The sequence below is a fragment of the Piliocolobus tephrosceles genome, chromosome 11 (genome assembly GCF_002776525.5).
Source record: "Piliocolobus tephrosceles isolate RC106 chromosome 11, ASM277652v3, whole genome shotgun sequence".
Lineage (NCBI taxonomy): Eukaryota > Metazoa > Chordata > Mammalia > Primates > Cercopithecidae > Piliocolobus > Piliocolobus tephrosceles.
Window position 1 is genome coordinate 67,471,576 of NC_045444.1, and position 14,596 is coordinate 67,486,171.

At 35.8% G+C, this 14,596-nt stretch overlaps 1 protein-coding gene across 1 annotated transcript in view; it reads left to right on the forward strand.

The window, feature by feature from the left end:
* ITGA4 (integrin subunit alpha 4) overlaps positions 1-14,596 on the forward strand; it is an 81,041-nt gene that overhangs the window by 27,528 nt on the left and 38,917 nt on the right. The window contains exons 10-15 of the mRNA XM_023212357.3: positions 1,145-1,256; positions 7,755-7,849; positions 9,166-9,256; positions 10,149-10,194; positions 10,559-10,713; positions 13,709-13,863. Of these exons, the coding sequence (XP_023068125.1) occupies positions 1,145-1,256; positions 7,755-7,849; positions 9,166-9,256; positions 10,149-10,194; positions 10,559-10,713; positions 13,709-13,863 (654 nt within the window). The remainder of the gene's footprint in view (positions 1-1,144; positions 1,257-7,754; positions 7,850-9,165; positions 9,257-10,148; positions 10,195-10,558; positions 10,714-13,708; positions 13,864-14,596) is intronic.

The window sequence follows — 14,596 nt, forward strand, 5'->3', positions numbered from 1 at the left end:
GGTACATGGCACATTGTAAGTACATACAAAGTGGAAGAAGTGATTCCCTTTGGGTCAAGAAGCTTTTACAGAGGAAGTCGTGTTTGAGAAAGACAAAAATCAGAATTTTTCTATTGTAAAATTCACAAATGAAGACACTTGACAAGGAAAGAACGTGTATATGCCTAAGGAGTGCCAAGTAGATTTGAGAAGAAGAAAGGATATGGCCTTTTCTCTTTTTAATACAAAGGATTGACATGATCAAAGTTTGCGAAGAGAACTGATAGCTGTGATTGTAACAGCTAATTATTACATTATTGAATGTCTTATTGTAGAAACTCATCTTCCTCCTTCCTAGTTATCCATTGACTAATCTATGCTCCACTGCTGCTGGTTCCAAAGACCAACTTCAATCACGTCACTCCTCAACTCAGAAACCTTCAGTGTTTCCTGTTGTTCCCTAAATTAAGAGTAAATTTTCCTTGACAATCAAGATGCTACACTATCAGACTGCAGTCTGACATTTTTGTCTCATTCATTATACATGCCATTCATTAGAGCCAAATTCTTTGGAATTTGTTTTGCTGCTGGTTTTCTCTGTGTATCAAAATTACGCTTATCCTTCAGTAGCCACCTGGCATGCCATCTCCTTTATGAAGTCTCTTCTGTTATAATTAGATTTTTTTATTTATTTATTTTTGCTTCTTGATATTGTAAAGCAGTTTCTGCTTCTCAGTCATTTGTACGCTTGGGCTAAGCCCTGCCTGTAACTGTGGGCTTATTGAAGAAAGGGAATGTGTTTCATACACACACTTCCTTGCCCCCTTTCACCTTTTCACTCTTTGCACAGTGTGTTGTCTTTAGTAGAAGCTCAATAAATATTTGCTAAATTGAATTATCAAAATGATTTATTGGATTTTCAAAGCTAGAGATCATGAGTTTGACAATTTTTTATGTCCTCTGAGCTCTAATCATACTATTGTGTGTTGACAGACTCAATAAATATTTATTGAATTGAACTGAGATGTGTGTACTAAAGCTCAGTCTGTAGTTTGTCCAACTTGTTTGACGCATTAGAAAAAATCCATATCCAATTACAACAGTAAATTGTGTAAAGTTGTCAGGGAGTGTTATAATGACACCGTTTCTCTCCCTTTCTATCTAGGGAGCAGTAATGAATGAAATGGAAACAAACCTCGTTGGAAGTGACAAATATGCTGCAAGATTTGGCGAATCTATAGTTAATCTTGGTGACATTGACAATGATGGCTTTGAAGGTAATTAAAATTATCAATTTGGTGCTTGATTTCTGCTTTTAAAATGGTTTATGGAAGAAAATATGATTAAAGTTTTGTGTTGTTTACCTTCCTATAGAAAATGGATCCAGAATGGCATGTTAAGTTTTTTCTTTTCTTTAGTGTTATGTATGACTTCTCCTCAGTTTGTCACCCATTGATCTTTACCACTGTTAATAGTGGATATTCAAAATACTTTATTTCAGTGATTCTAAGGCACCATTGATTAGAAACTGCATCATTATTTATGTGTCCCTAAAAGCTGCCTATTAAGCTGTTAATGCCCACCATTTTTCCATGTTAAGGAAGACCCTGATTTCAGAAATAATAAAATATGGGCAGGAAATGTGTATCATAGACTCATTGGACCATGGTATTTAACTATCAGTACAATAAAGACACTGACCAAACCCAACAGAGGCTGGCTGCAGAGCTGGAGCAGGGTTCTGGAAGCCCTCTGCTCTGCCAGGCATTCCCCATAGCCATGTTATGGGAGGATCTGGGGAATTCGAGAAGAGATTCTGAGCAGGCCACTGGGAAGCCTGGGGACAGTGGCTGTTTACCCACTGATATTGAAGTTTTTCACTAACTGAATAGATGGTAGTGTGGTAACTGTGCATATCGCCATGGATGTCAGTCCTGTTGTTGAAATCCCTGCATCTACTAGCATTCTCTGTTAAAAATTTGCTTTTATCAATCTAGTTCTAAGTGGTAAGTAACTGAGTCTGTTAAAATTGTGCATGAAATGATGAATAGGTTTAAGAGGAGAGTGTGCAATTTCCTGGAGTTCAGCACATAAGTATTTGATACTTATTTTTAGGGTTCATACTTGTCTTCTTGATAAGACCATTGGCAATTAGTATATGGTAATTTTAGGCTACAGCTTTCTCAGAGATTAAAGTGATGGGGTACTATAAATTCTCATCCTCTTAATGTCTTCTTGTACCTAGATACCAAAGTCTACTTTAAATGTATAAAATGCGTTATTCTACACAAAAAGTCAATTATTGAATACATGCTTCCAGGGAACCTTCTTAAATGTAAAATAGTGTAACTATGTTATACAAGTATTACTGTTCTGCATTTTTTGTTTACTATTTTAAAACTGAAAGGAGAGAAAAAATATGTGTGTATACTTTTGGTTATTATGATTACACATAATATTTTAATAAAACATGTATGGAGGGGAGCCTCTCTGTACCCCACCCATCACTAGCTTCCCCCTACTTCCCTTGCCCTACCAGAACCCCAGGTTGGGCACTGGCTCATTTTCACAAATAACCTCATCCCGGACACGGGTGAGGGAAGGTGTTGTGGCTATTTTGTTTAATTGGAGCTGTAAGAGGGATCATGTCTTGTTTTATGCTCTTCCTAGAAAGGGGGCGGGACACCTGGTTTGCACTCCTGTATTGGCCATTGCTGCCGTCACTCATCACATTGAGTTCACATCCCTTGAGAGTTTGTATAAATTCAGGTCAGTGCTGCTCCTATGCAGCCATCCAGTGTCATAGAAAAGCAATTCACTGATAACTGATCTCTCCATTCAGAAGTGTGCAGTTTTAATGTACAGCAGTAAGAAACTGTTATTTTATTATCTTTTTATTAAAAGTCTGATTTGATTAAAAACAAAAAAATTTATTATGTTTGATATTACATCTCATAAGTAACCAGCAATTCTGTGATAGTTATTGAACATTTATTTTGGGTCAGATGTACCATATCAGGTACAGAATATGTACCATAATAAATGAAAATGAAGAAAATAGTGGCACCCTTTTTTATAGTTCTACAATCAAGTAGAAAAATAAAAGTAATACTTGAAAACATAAGCCTTATTTAGTGGCAAATGTAAGGGTTCTACGTAATAAAGACCTGCAGATAAAACCATGTTTATGCATTTTGATATGTTGTGTGTTGTATAGACAACCCAATTCTTTCTTTTAAAAACACAAAATCACTGTTTAGTAAAACACTTTGTTTATGATTTTTCTGTCTTGTTTTAATTGGCACATTTAAGGAAGACCACTATTTTTACCCTTTTGAATGTGAAAAATACATATATGTACACATAGAAATTATTTTTGTGGCATCAAAATGTCAATGACAAATTTGAATTATTGTTATAGTTAGAGCTGTAAAACTGTCATGAGCAGCAGGCAAATTCCCTTATTAGAATTACTCTAGTACCTGGGAAAAGCCCAAGTAATTTTCCAGTGGTGTGAAGGACAGACAGAGTATTCTGTCAATGAGACTTAGGAAGAAGACTTCGGAGGGGACTTTCAGGGGACAGCGCAGTCTCTTAGTTTGTATAGGAGACCCTGGGCTTCACATAACTCTTGTTTCGCTAAAAGCCCTCAGCACTCCACTCCTAAAGGTAATACTTTTATATCTGGAAGGTTATTATGCAAATGATTTTTTAAAGTATTTCTGCATATTTTTGTGCTATTTATAATGCCTTTTATAATTCACAGCATATTTACACTTAGTGGCTACATTGACACTTCAGTGAGTGTTTATAATGCCATATATCTTTTTCTACTTGGTCCAGTTGTTTTTTTTTTTGAACCAGAGTCTTGCTCTTGTCGCCCAGGCTGGAGTGCAGTGGTGTGATCTTGCCTCACTGCAACTCCGCCTTCCAGGTGCACGCCATTCTCCTGCCTCAGCCTCCCGAGTAGCTGGGACTACAGGCGCCTGCCACCATGCCTGCTGGTTAATTTTTTTGTGTTTTTAGTAGAGACAGAGTTGCACTGTGTTAACCAGAATAGTCTCGACCTCCTGACCTCGTGATCCGCCCGCCTTGGCCTCCCAAAGTGCTGAGATTACAGGCCTGAGTCACCGCGACCAGTCCTCCAGTTCTAATTTTATCTTCTATTTTGCCCATAAGTAGGCATTTTCTATATTTTAGATATTAGCAAGACGATTGCTGATGTGGAAACAGGGTGAGTGTGTCCTATTCCACCATGTCTGCCTGCATGAGACAGCAGGAATTTACAAGTTCTTTTTCTTTATGTGTTTCTTTATTACTTTGCCCCATCTTGTCTTATTTTATTTTTCTGGGGTGAATGGGTAAAGATACTTTGTGTTCATGGCAAGAAGTGTAGGATTATGTAGAAAGAGACTCCAATATTGGATGCAAATCACACTTAATGTCTTTATTATGCAAATTTTTGTGGTACTTTGTGTAGCAAACCTAAGTTATCTTGGCATTTGTCATATCACTTTTCAGTTGTTCTCAAACGGAAAAGAAAAATCAGACTCTATTTCCTGTGTCCTTGGAAAAGCAACACAAGCCATTTTCTAAAAAGATGACCAATTGATTTGGCAAGAGTTTAGTTAAAACTCCTCAAAAGCATGAAAAAATTGGTCAGACTAATATACCTGACATGACCAACAGCAGATAGCATTTTTTATTTTATATGTAAAATAGACTTAACAAGACCGCTATTTATTGGTTTAGTTTCTTTTTTCACCTTGAGCCTTATTATCTGACTTTTAGACAATATATTTGAATATTTTTAGAGCAGAACCATAAGTTCTACAATTGTAAATTACAAGCTGTACTATTACTTTGTGTGCACTGGAAATATTGATATATCATCAAATCATTAAGTGAGCACTTCTGTTTTATTTGTTTATAGAGTACAAGTGCCATTTTGTTACATGTATCGATTACATAGTGATCAAGTCAGAGCTTGTGGGTATCCATCATCCAAATAACATACATTTTTACTCATTAAGTAATTTCTCATCATCCACCCCCCACAACCCCTTTCCTTTCTAAGTCTTCATTGTCTATCATTCTACTTTATACATCCATGTGAACACATTTTTAAAGCACTGATTTATGAGTTAAGAACATGTGTTATTTTACTTTCTGTGCCTGGCTTGTTTCACTTAAGATAATGACACCCCCCACCAGTTCCATCCCTGTTGCTGCAGAATACATGATTTCCTTTTTTTTTAATGGCTGAATAGTATTCGTGTGTGTGTGTGTGTGTGTGAGAGAGAGAGAGAGAGAACCTCTGACACAGAACAGGAATCGGTATTAGGAAGGGAAATTTGGGGGTATGACCTCTGTTGTTAATGAGTTCATAGAGCGTGGCAATAGCACAGGCTCTGGAGCCAGGCTGCAGGGTTTAAATCCCAGCTCCATAACATCCTGGCTCTGTCACCTTGAGCAGGTTATACCCTGTGCCTCAGTTTCCTCATCTGTAAAGTTGGAGTCAGAGTATTTAATATGGAGGTTGTGAGAGTTACTTGGGTAAATGTGCACGAAGCCCATATCACAGTACCTACATTGTAAACATAAGTGTTGGCTGACACTAATACTAATAATTTTGATTTATATTAAAAGAATGAAAATGTTCAGATAAGAAGTAAAAGCAATCGTTACATATCTGTGTTCTGTATATTGTGTCCCAAATTAAGTTGCATAGTCTTGGAAAACATTTATATATATTTCAAAATGTATCTTTCTCATTTGAATAATGATAGCTAGAACTTTATTATGTAACAGATCCAGGTGTAATCCAGGAAGTAAGAGTTTGAATCTATATATGTGACAGCCAAAGATTGAAGTGTCCTCTGTATGGAAAAAATTTATTTGGACCTTTTAAATATTTTGGCTGAAAAGGCTCATCAGTGTTTTTCCTAAATATTTCCCTTAATCTAGATCACTCTTGCTAATAACAGATACTGTAAGAATTACATCAAGCACTTCATGAACAAGGCTTGTTATTTTTTTCATGTGTTAAGAAGAATCAATGTATAGCAAATTTTACAGCTTTAACCACAGTGGTGGAAGTATAAACCCAGCCCTGATTAAAGAAATTGCTGTCTTCCGTTCAATGGCTGTAAGATACTTTTCTCCACTCCTTCTTTTCACGTCCCTCTTTTCCTCCTCCTCTCTTTCTCTTCCTTCCAATTCTTGTTCCTCTGTTCCTGTATGTATATATTCTGCACAAATCTGACTCCAGTTATTCCAAACGAGTTGCCATTCTTCACATGTGCTATGCTGCCTGTTGCTTCCCTGCCCTTGCACAGGCTTTTCCCTATCTCTAAATTGCATTTCCCCTTTTCTTCACCTGGCTGTGACCTATGGATACGTTAATCTTATCTTGGGCATCATCTTCTATGAAAAGCCTTCCCTAATTTCTACCACTTCCTCCTCATATGCTATGTTATTAGTCTATTCTCACTTGCCATTCCTCCCCACTAAACAATGAGTTTCTTTCTGTGGTACTGCCCTGTTTTGCCAGCTCCTGGCAAATGCCTGGAATATAATAGGTGCTCACTAGCTGTCCAATGAATGAATAAATGAATGGGTATGTTTGCATATGAAAGTTTGAAAAACTTCATACAAGTCAAAAGAGGCTAGCCTTAGTATGTATAAACAAAGTAAATATAGGTGTCTACCATTTCTTTTTAACTGAAACTAGAAAAGCTTTTGCATTTTTACAATTTTACATTGTTTAGCATGGAGTTATACATCAAGTTATACATCAAAGATATGTTTATCTTCATTGAAATAGTAGCCAAAAATTACCACTGTTGATAAAAAGGTTTTCAGTTTGATGGTAATAAGTAATATCATGAAGACAAACTACTTTAGGTTTCTATTACAGTAATAAAAAGCCATTGCATATAAATAAATATGTGCATAAATACACAATACTTAGTAAAATAATGAAATGCTCTTGTAATTGTAGAAAATTATTTTTCTCCTTTGTGCTATATATTTATAGCACTTAACCATGTCATTTACTCAGGTTTTCTTATATTAGTTAATCAGATCTTTTTTTTCCCTTGGTGTCATAGTCTGACATAATTATATACAGAAAGGTGATATAATCATTATTTTACAGAACAAATCCTTTTTCTGAAATCCTGTGTGTATGTGTGTGCAGATATCTCTAACAGATACCTTAATCATTTTCATTGGAATAGGAATTAAGTTAAAAGTCACTTTGCAAATAAGGTAAGTCTGGACTCCCAAAATAAAAATTCTTATGATCAAAATATTCATAGATTATGAGAAGTTATTACATGCGAGGCACTGCTCTAAGCACTTTACATAAGTTATATCCTTTTATGCTGAGAGTGGTTTTTATTATGATCCCATTATATAGGTGAGAGAATTGAAACACAGATTAAGAAATGGGCCCAGCCTAGCATGGCAGTGCCCAGTGGCAGAGCTTGGATCAGACCCCAGTGGTCTGTCTGTAGAGCCCATGCCCTAACCATTTTGTTAGATTGCCTCTCAGATGCTTCCACTCTGCTTTCTTCCATGTACAAACTATTGTGTGCAATCCTGTATATGATGATGATTGTATTTTATTTTTTTCTGTCTGAGGAGGACTGTTATTTTTCATAAAAGAGAGTTTTCTTACGTGATATGAATTAAGGTTCATTAGGTTAGTTTTCGAAGTTGCATTCTTTGTATCAAGAATTTATTTTTCCACTGTTTAAATTCTTGGATAGATGTTGCTATCGGAGCTCCACAAGAAGATGACTTGCAAGGTGCTATTTATATTTACAATGGCCGTGCAGATGGGGTCTCATCAGCCTTCTCGCAGGTAAGATACTATTCTATTTCCAAAAGAAGCATTGGTTATAATGCGTATCCTTAAAACTTCCAGGGTTATGTGGACTTTTTTTTTCTCAATTTGCTCTTTCAAATACTTCACACTTCATTTCACTGTTTACTTATAGTGACAAATGATCTTATTTTAAGGGATTAATAATTCTTCAAACTCCCTTTTCCATAAATAAGAGTTGTAGTTCATTTCCACCCTAGCTTATCTATTGACCATTAAATATTTGTCTTTGTATTTCATTAAATTGTATTCCGAGGTAATATCCATATGATTCTAAAATATGCCCATTTGGATTTGATTAACTGTGTCTTGGCCTTGTGGCTAGAGCTCCATACTTCATGAAGATTGCACAGGGAGATCAAACACACATATGATATTCTGGGTTTCTTTCACTGTTGAGTAGTAAGATGATAGCACTTTAATAATGTCTCATAATCTTATTCTGACTTCACTTTTGTATGTTGAAAAATCATGGCATTTCAGTGCCTAGAAATAAAATGACATTCATATGCAGAGAAGAAAAGTTTTTCCCTTGATATTTGCATGGAAATATTAGCTGGCAGTTATTTTTGATTAGGCAAAAATGAGCAAATGGTTCTCTGTAATTGACATAAAAGAAATGTATTTGCCTAGTAAACAAAAATACTAATTTTCTTAGTATGACTATCAGCTTAATATTTATAAACCTGTATGTGAACATGAAATTAGACATGTGGAATAGAAAGTACATATCTGGCTAGGATTGTTCTTGTTAAAAAGTCGGCTTTTATCAAAAGCCTCAGTCATAAGCTCCACTAAGTGATTGTAGACATCTTGTTTTCCAAATTACTTATTTAATTGTTCATGTTGGGAAAGGAAGTAAATACAGAGCCTGAAGAGACCTAAGGAAGCCAGGCATGGTGCTGTGCACCTGTAATCTCAGCTACTCAGGAAGCTGAGCTGGGAAGACTGCTTGAACCCAGGAGTTCCAGGCCAGGCCAGGTGCCATAGTGAGACCCCTATCTCTGAAAAGACTTGAGAGGGAGTCAGGACTATTTTAGAAAATCTGTACAACATAATTTTCCCTTTGCTCACAAAGTAAAGTAAATTTTTTTAGTCACAAAATAAATGTCATCTGTTCATTTCAAGCTGGAAAATTTTGTCACTCTTGGAAGTATTTGATTTAACTGAAATGCATCTTTGTTAGTAGATGTGCCAAGGCATGCCTGGGAAAGCTCATTATTTAGCTAAATCATTGCTTCTCTGGTATATTAGTATTCAAAAACCACTTCCCACTGAACTTTCCTATTTTTCAGAGAATTGAAGGACTTCAGATCAGCAAATCGTTAAGTATGTTTGGACAGTCTATATCAGGACAAATTGATGCAGATAATAATGGATATGTAGGTGAGTAATTAGTTTATCATAATTTATAAGTTGGAATAAGCTCTATTATAGATACTGCTTTATAGTGAAGTACATAATACTGGTATGAAAGACTTCATCTTACTGATAATTTTTTTTATTCATTTTTAAAGTTCTCCTTAATTCAAGGATGGGCCTAAAATGATCAAGTAATTCCTCAGCTTAACAGTGTTAGTTACTCAATGTCATAGTCTGTGTTTTTGAAAAAATGACAGCACTCATGAAAATCAAATAGATAGGGCCGGGCACGGTGGCTCAAGCCTGTAATCCCAGCACTTTGGGAGGCCGAGACGGGTGGATCACGAGGTCAGGAGATCGAGATCCTGGCTAATACGGTGAAACTCCGTCTCTACTAAAAAATACAAAAAACTAGCCGGGCGAGGTGGCGGGCGCCTGTAGTCCCAGCTACTCGGGAGGCTGAGGCAGGAGAATGGCGTAAACCTGGGAGGCGGAGCTTGCAATGAGCTGAGATCCGGTCACTGCACTCCAGCCTGGGCGACAGAGCGAGACTCCGTCTCAAAAAAAAAAAAAAAAAAAAAAAAAAAAAAGAAAATCAAATAGATAATGAGGAAAAGAAAGAAAACTTATTTAGAAAGGAAATTTGAATGTTTCTAGTCCAAAAATTGAATTTTGTTTTAGTAAACTTCTTTTTTATCATAAAGTTTATGATATATCATAATGGGATGACTGTTGTACATGAGTAGATTCAGAGAAAAGAGGAATGAATTGTAAGATGTTAGCATATAGTCTCTAATTTTCTACAAGTAGTGTTTTTAGGTAATCAAAGGTGATATGTAGTTCAGTACTTATGGCTGAAAAGTAATTCTCTTTGACTAATGATGATCATTAATCTGTGTTGTGTTTTATCCTCCAGATGTAGCAGTTGGTGCTTTTCGGTCTGATTCTGCTGTGTTGCTGAGGTAAGATTGATATATTTCACTGCTTAATGGCAATTTGGTTTAATTGTAAATGATGGGAGGCAGTGTTTAAAATCAGCAGTGGTAGTGACCTCATGATACTCTTTTGGTATTCTGAAGTTTAATTATTGCACTTTAGGGTATTTTTTTCACCTTACAGAGATATAATTAAATCATCAAAGTCAATATTTTTGGACATTTAAATAAAAAGTTATTTTTCCCTGTGCACAGAAATATAATTAGTATGTATACACATAATAAGGAAGACTCATGAAATTACTTGGTCAATGTAAACTGACAAAACAAATGCACTTCTTAAGGAAAAATAATTCTGTAATTAACATTGCTAATTTTATTTCCTTCTCAGGACAAGACCTGTAGTCATTGTTGAAGCTTCTTTAAGCCACCCTGAGTCAGTAAATAGAACGAAATTTGACTGTGTTGAAAATGGATGGCCTTCTGTGTGCATGGATCTAACACTTTGTTTCTCATATAAGGGCAAGGAAGTTCCAGGTTACATTGGTGAGTATGCCTTACAAAATTAATCCTTGATGGGGTGTGGTTCTTTCATTAATCCCACAATCCTGTTTGGAGCCCTCACCGGTTTTCACCATGGAAATCTTTAGAGCAGGGGTGAGAAACTACCTGATGCATACTTTTCCTCTCCATCTTCCAGATTCTTGCGTTGTTCTGACTAATGAGTTGGGCACATTAGAAGGCTGTAGTTGTTTAGAGATTATGAGAAGCAAAGGACATAGTATCTCTTGCTATGTTAGTTTAAGGTAAACCAACTGAGCTTAACCTGTGAAATCTCTTTCTTCATATTTTATCCAATTTCAATAATTGAAGAAAGCCAGGCATGGTGGCTCATGTCTGTAATCCCAGCACTTTAGGTGGCTGAGGCTTGAGCCCAGGAGGTCCAGGCTACAGCAAGCTGTGATCACACCACTGCATTCCAGCCTGAGCAATGGAATGAGACCCTGTCTCAAAACAATAATAATCGTAAAAATATTTTAAAAATTGAAGAAGCTAGACCTGATTCTAATTTATATAAATAATATGCCCGTTAATAATTTACTGCGACTACAAGCTCCTAAGAACCATACCCATTTCCCTATGTATAGACAACTCTCAATTATCTGCTCTGGAGAAAGTATCATTGATACAGCTCATCCAAAATCATGGTGGCGAATTCCAAATCATGTATATGTGACTTTATAAGCATTTTTGCTAGCAGATTAATGTTCCTAATTGTTTCATTTAGGCTAATATGAGAATAACTACTAGTGAAACTAGCCTGTGGTAGGAGAAGAGCATATCTGGGCATATCATTTAGAGATTAATAATTCACAATATTTATGATCCTCTATTAGGACCTGTCAAGAGTTTATTGTATTCATGACCCTGCCGGCTGCTGTTATCTAAACAGCGTGAAGGGCCCACATACTTATTAAATAATACCATGGATATGTAATAGATGTCTCAGTATGCATGAGGTACACAATGAGCCTCATACACAATGAGTCTGGTATCTCTACTTTAGATCAGACTTATTTTTAATAGTGCCCTGAAAAAGTCATGGCCAGAGCTATAGTAATAAGAGGGTGGGCAAGCCTTCATCTAGTTATTGATTTGAAAATGGCAGTTTGAGAACCTGACCACACAGTAAATTACACATTAACACAGACAAGCTGATGGATAATCTGAAAGACACACACTGAGTAGATGGGGCACTTTCCTTTTATGTAAAGCCAGTGTTTTCTCTACTAACAATTCCATTGTTACCAGATATTTTAAAAAATAGTTGAAGACAAACATATGAAACACATAAATAATCATCACATTATTAGAGAAACATATCTTAGAATTATCACAAAATGACTCCCAGGAGAAATAATTCACATGGTAAGCATGTTTAATAAAGCCAGGACATTTTGACTCTTACTAATAGTGGATTATTTTTCACTTCATTTTCATTTACTCTTTTTCTGAACTCAGGACAATGAACTTGTAGATAGCTATTTCAGTTGCAGTGCTATTTCTCTGAGGTATTGAATCTCAGTTATAATTTTGAAATCCGCCGGGTGCGGTGGCTCAAGCCTGTAATCCCAGCACTTTGGGAGGCCGAGACGGGCGGATCACAAGGTCAGGAGATCGAGACCATCCTGGCTAACCCGGTGAAACCCCGTCTCTACTAAAAAATACAAAAAACTAGCCGGGCAAGGTGGCGGGCGCCTATAGTCCCAGCTACTCGGGAGGCTGAAGCAGGAGAATGGCGTGAACCCTAAAGGCGGAGCTTGCAGTGAGCTGAGATCCGGCCACTGCACTCCAGTTTGGGCGACAGAGCGAGACTCCACCTCAAAATAATAATAATAATAATAATAATAATAATAATTTGAAATCCAATTGGCTTGGACTTCATTATTTTCCAACTAAAAAGATGACTGAAGGATTTATTTGAAATGTATATAGAATAATATAGATTTTATGATTGTTTCCTTGAAATAAGTAGGTAAAATTCTTCTAGAAGTGTAAGTTACTCCTAAAATATAAAGGAACATGTCAAGAATTACATAAATTCTTTAAACTATCACATATGAATTATTGCTTCTATATAATGAGTGACACCTCAGAAGAATATTATATTTAGCTTGCATGGCAAAGAACCCATTTAGATTCGTGAAATGGGTCTCACTTTCTTGGTAAGATCTGGCTTGGAAGTTTTTGTTTGCTTTTAACATTTCTTTCTTTTCTTTTTTTTAAATAATTTGGAGATCTTCATGAGCAGATGAATATTTACTATGTCAGATTTGAAATAAACCCTGCTAAACCACTAGAATATTTATTGAGAGAATTTTTTTTTAAATTGCACAAATTAACACTGGAAGGTCAAACTAGAAACCAATAACATGTAGAGGAAGGACAGATAATCAGGGCATAAGACTGGAAAGATGACATTTTTAAGAAAACCATATACATAGATTTGACTTAATCATGTGTTCACTTTGTGCATAAAAAATAAAAAACCTTCAGATCAAACAAATCTAAAATTTAAAAAAAGTCATATATAAAATTAGTCATATAACCACATAAGATAGAATTTTTCCAAGTAACATTTGAGCAAAGTGCTGTGTCTATACTTTCTTAGTCAATGTTCTGAGGAAAAAATGACTCCAAAGGAATCTGAACCATTATGCAAGACTTTTATTAGCAACAATGTTTATATTTTTGAAATTTTTATATATAGGAGGTTTAAGCAAATAACTAAAGATTTTAGTGTTAATAGAAATCTAGAGGACAGTTCATAAATCTTTATTTATAAAAGCAATTTTTAAAATTTGTATTTTTAATTGTTCCCTCTTTCATATTTCAGGTTAGTCTTTAAAAAGCTGTTTAATAAAGAGAACTCCAGATATTATTTCCAGTAATCTATATAACTTTGACTGTTATCACTTCAAAAATAACAATAGATGTATTTCAGTAAATAGATTAACTGCGATTCTCTATATTTTTGCAGTTTTGTTTTATAACATGAGTTTGGATGTGAACAGAAAGACAGAGTCTCCACCAAGATTCTATTTTTCTTCTAATGGAACTTCTGACGTGATTACAGGAAGCATACAAGTGTCCAGCGGAGTAGCTAACTGTAGAACACATCAAGCATTTATGCGGGTAATGTAAGCAATTTTTTATTAATGAATATGTGAACTTCAATGTTGTTGATAGAGAGCAACTTATTGTATTGGTGTCTTTTTATAAAAGGTAGATAAAAGCAACTGTTACCCCTCCTAAACTATGACCTGTTGCTCCAGTTAAAGTATTAGACAGTCTCAACCCAAGTAATTCAGAGTCCTCTTATTGTATCATCATTTTTCACGTTTATCACATTTGACCTCATCATTTGAAAACACTTGCCTTTTCCTTTCTAAAATTTCATTTTTCCTATCCCTTTTATCTGCTTGCCTAGAAATACACATCTTCAGTAGCTCAACTGAACCTCAAATCTTTTCCATGGTACGTTTTTTGGGGTGGGTCAGGGGAGGCAGGGAAGTTAGTTTGTTTTTCGTAGGACTCCAATGAAGCAGAATACAACATGGCTGCTTTTGGATTATATCTTTGTCTCCGTGCCAGCTTTGTCAGTGATGTCAGTGGGAACTCGCACAGTTGTAGCATGGTGGGGATCATCTGTGGGCCAGGACGACAGCTCTCATGATGGTTTGGGGTATGTCCTGCCAAAGCACAGTCGATTTCATGTTTCTTTTATTAAAACACTCATTCCCAAACTGATCATCGCACTCCTCGCATTGGTCAAATTTTATCATATGAAGCCGTGCCAGGTCTTTTTCATTAGGGAATGGTGTACTTCATCAGAAAATCTATTGTCACAAAAAGCCAAACTATTCCC